The following is a 2,546-nucleotide window of genomic DNA, read 5'->3' as shown; positions in this document are numbered from 1 at the left end:
CCCCGTGCACAGCCTCGCGCTCGTCTACGAAAAGGCGGTCCTCTTCACGTCGCTCCACGCCCGTCCGTCGACGCTGGCGACCGTGCTCGGCAAGGGCATGGCGCCGCTCACGACGACCAACACGGTGCTCATCTCGACCATGGTCGACGAAAAGGATGTGCCCGTGGTCATTCCCGCGCTCGAAGTTGAGACGTGGCCCTCGCAGATGCTCATTGGCAACGATGCGCAAAAGGAGGTTCTCGAGCAGCTCACGAACCCGTCGCTCACGCCGACGCGCGAGGCGTTTGCCGCCGTCTTTGACAAGTACGTCTATAAGAACGGCAAGACCAACAAGATCCGCGGCGTGCTCTCGCCGCTATTTGTGACCCAAGTCGCGGCGCGCTGCGTGTCGTCGGCGTCGCTCGGGCTCTGGCGGGAGCTCCGCGTGCTCATCCGGTCGCGCCACCTCTGCAGCCGGACGCTGCCATCGCTGATCCCGACCTTGCTCGCCCACAAGCAGTGGGGCCTCCTGGATACGAGTTTGCGCTGCCTCGCCGACATTGATGAAGCCACGAGCATCCGCATCATCAAGTTTGTGCTGCGTCACGCCAACGCGGCCAGCGTCGCGCGCTACGAGAAGCTCACCAAGGACGCCAGCGTCACGACGCCGGCGCAGCTCGTCGACCACTTTCTCCACCTCGTGGTCGTCTTGCCGAAGACGGATGTGTTTCTGCAGAATGCGATGGCGACGTTGACGCTGCCGGATGTGCTGGCGCTCCTCGCCCTTCTGAAAAAGTGGTACGTGCGCAAGGACATTGACCTGACGGCGGTCGTCGAGTGGATGAGCTTGCTCGTCGACGTGCACTTTACGCGCCTCGTGCTCGAGAGTGACGAAGGCTCGATCAAGCGCGTGGTGGGCGAGACGCAGGCCATGGTGGCCCAGCACCTTGACGCGTGCACGTTCATGGCCGATGTCCACGGCGAGCTCGACCAGCTGCTCTCGGGCGCGCTCCTTCCCCAGACGGGCACAGTCCCCGACTACTCGGTCGAGACGGTCCTGCTGTAGATAGTAAATTAAGAAACTCATACACACATACACTTGCTCATGTTGGATTAGACGTCGCTCGGCTCGAAAAGGCAACGTCGTGTCGGCTCTGGTTGCTTGGAGATCGTTTCGTAGACGGCGCTAGTGTCGTCGAAGACGATCGCAGAGTGCTTGCAGTGCAGTGGAGTCGAGTGCACTGGGTCGTTGGGACCGCTACAACTAGTTCGACGGCAGCATGGAGATCGGTTGTCTTCGTAGAGGGTGCAAGAATACCGATGGGACTCTGCAGCTCCATGTCCTTGGCTTGCCGGTGCAGTACGGCCTGCTTGTGTCTGGCGTTTCCAAGGAATGCGAGTAGGCTACTGAGTACGAACGCAAGGGGCTTGTCCGAGGTAAACTAGCATCGACGACAAAGGACGTTGTCATGGAGGGCGGAAGCTTGCATGTACTAGTAGATCCTAGACGAGTACAACGCCATGGCTGACGCTTCTTTTCGCACTCGAGCCAGTGGGCTCAATCGATCAGTCAATCAATCAGTCAATCAATCAGTCAATCCAACGTGTTCGCGTTGAAATCAAATGAGCAAAAACTAACGCCAAGACTTCGCATACGTAGTGCTACGCCAGAATGCGTGGGAGTTGGCACCAGCACTTGGTCGTTGGGAGTGAGCTGCGCACGAAGAGATCCATTTCGTGGTGGACCCCACTCGCCGAGGGATAGCTCGCGCGAGGTCGCACGGAGGCTCCTGTATTCGGACCACCCGACAGAGGAGTGCAAGCCCAGCAAGTGCGTTGCTAGTTGCCTTTACTCGACTTGCTTTCGCCGTCGGACCTCGCGCTGGGACGGCACGGCAGACTACTCGTTTGCTTTTTGGACTGCCAAGCACTTGGCATGCGAACGTCAAGGGTCGATAAACAGTGTATAGACCCTGCTAGCATGTTCGTCCTCACCACCGAGTCGACACACTCCAAGTTCGCCCTTCGTCCCAAGCGGATCGACGAGTCCAGCAGTTCAAGACGTGTATGCAACCAATCCGTCCTTGCAAGCACGAGGGTTCATGGATCGGTGCGAAAACCAAACGCGTTTGGCGGCCAGCTTCTCGGTCGGTCGATGGGTGGTGACGCGCCGTTGGCTGCATTGAACACACAGACTGGTAGTAGCTCCGACTGGCCAGCACCAGACTCGTGGTGCCTCGACATCAAGCGGCGTCTCGAAGAACACAATGCCCAAGTTCAAGAGCACAAGACGGAAGCGGCGGTGAAACGCCACCTCGCAGAAGCCGCCCGATGCACCAAGTACCACTTGCGGTCTCCGTCGATCAAGAAGCTGGGACCGGACTCGATCCACCAGATGCGCGACGCCACCGGTCAGGCTCGCACCACGCCGCGGGAGATCTCGCAGGTCCTACACGGGTTCTACACGTCGCTCTACGCCGCAGAAGAAGGACCGGACGCCCACGAGGTCGACCAGTTCCTGGACTCCACGATCAAGACGCGCCTCCCGACTGACATGGCCCAGCGCC

At 59.7% G+C, this 2,546-nt stretch overlaps 1 protein-coding gene across 1 annotated transcript; it reads left to right on the top strand.

The window, feature by feature from the left end:
• Nucleotides 1–97: 97 nt before the first annotated feature.
• Nucleotides 98–892, top strand: SPRG_18208 (hypothetical protein; the record flags this gene model as incomplete). Its single annotated transcript, XM_012357644.1, has 1 exon — nt 98–892. A coding segment is annotated over one exon (795 nt), but the record flags the coding sequence as incomplete, so codon positions are not given.
• Nucleotides 893–2,546: the final 1,654 nt, after the last annotated feature.

The sequence above is a fragment of the Saprolegnia parasitica genome (assembly GCF_000151545.1).
Source record: "Saprolegnia parasitica CBS 223.65 unplaced genomic scaffold supercont2.1046, whole genome shotgun sequence".
NCBI lineage: Eukaryota > Oomycota > Saprolegniomycetes > Saprolegniales > Saprolegniaceae > Saprolegnia > Saprolegnia parasitica.
The sequence above is the reverse complement of the archived record's forward strand: the minus strand, read 5'-3'. Positions and strand labels throughout refer to the sequence as shown.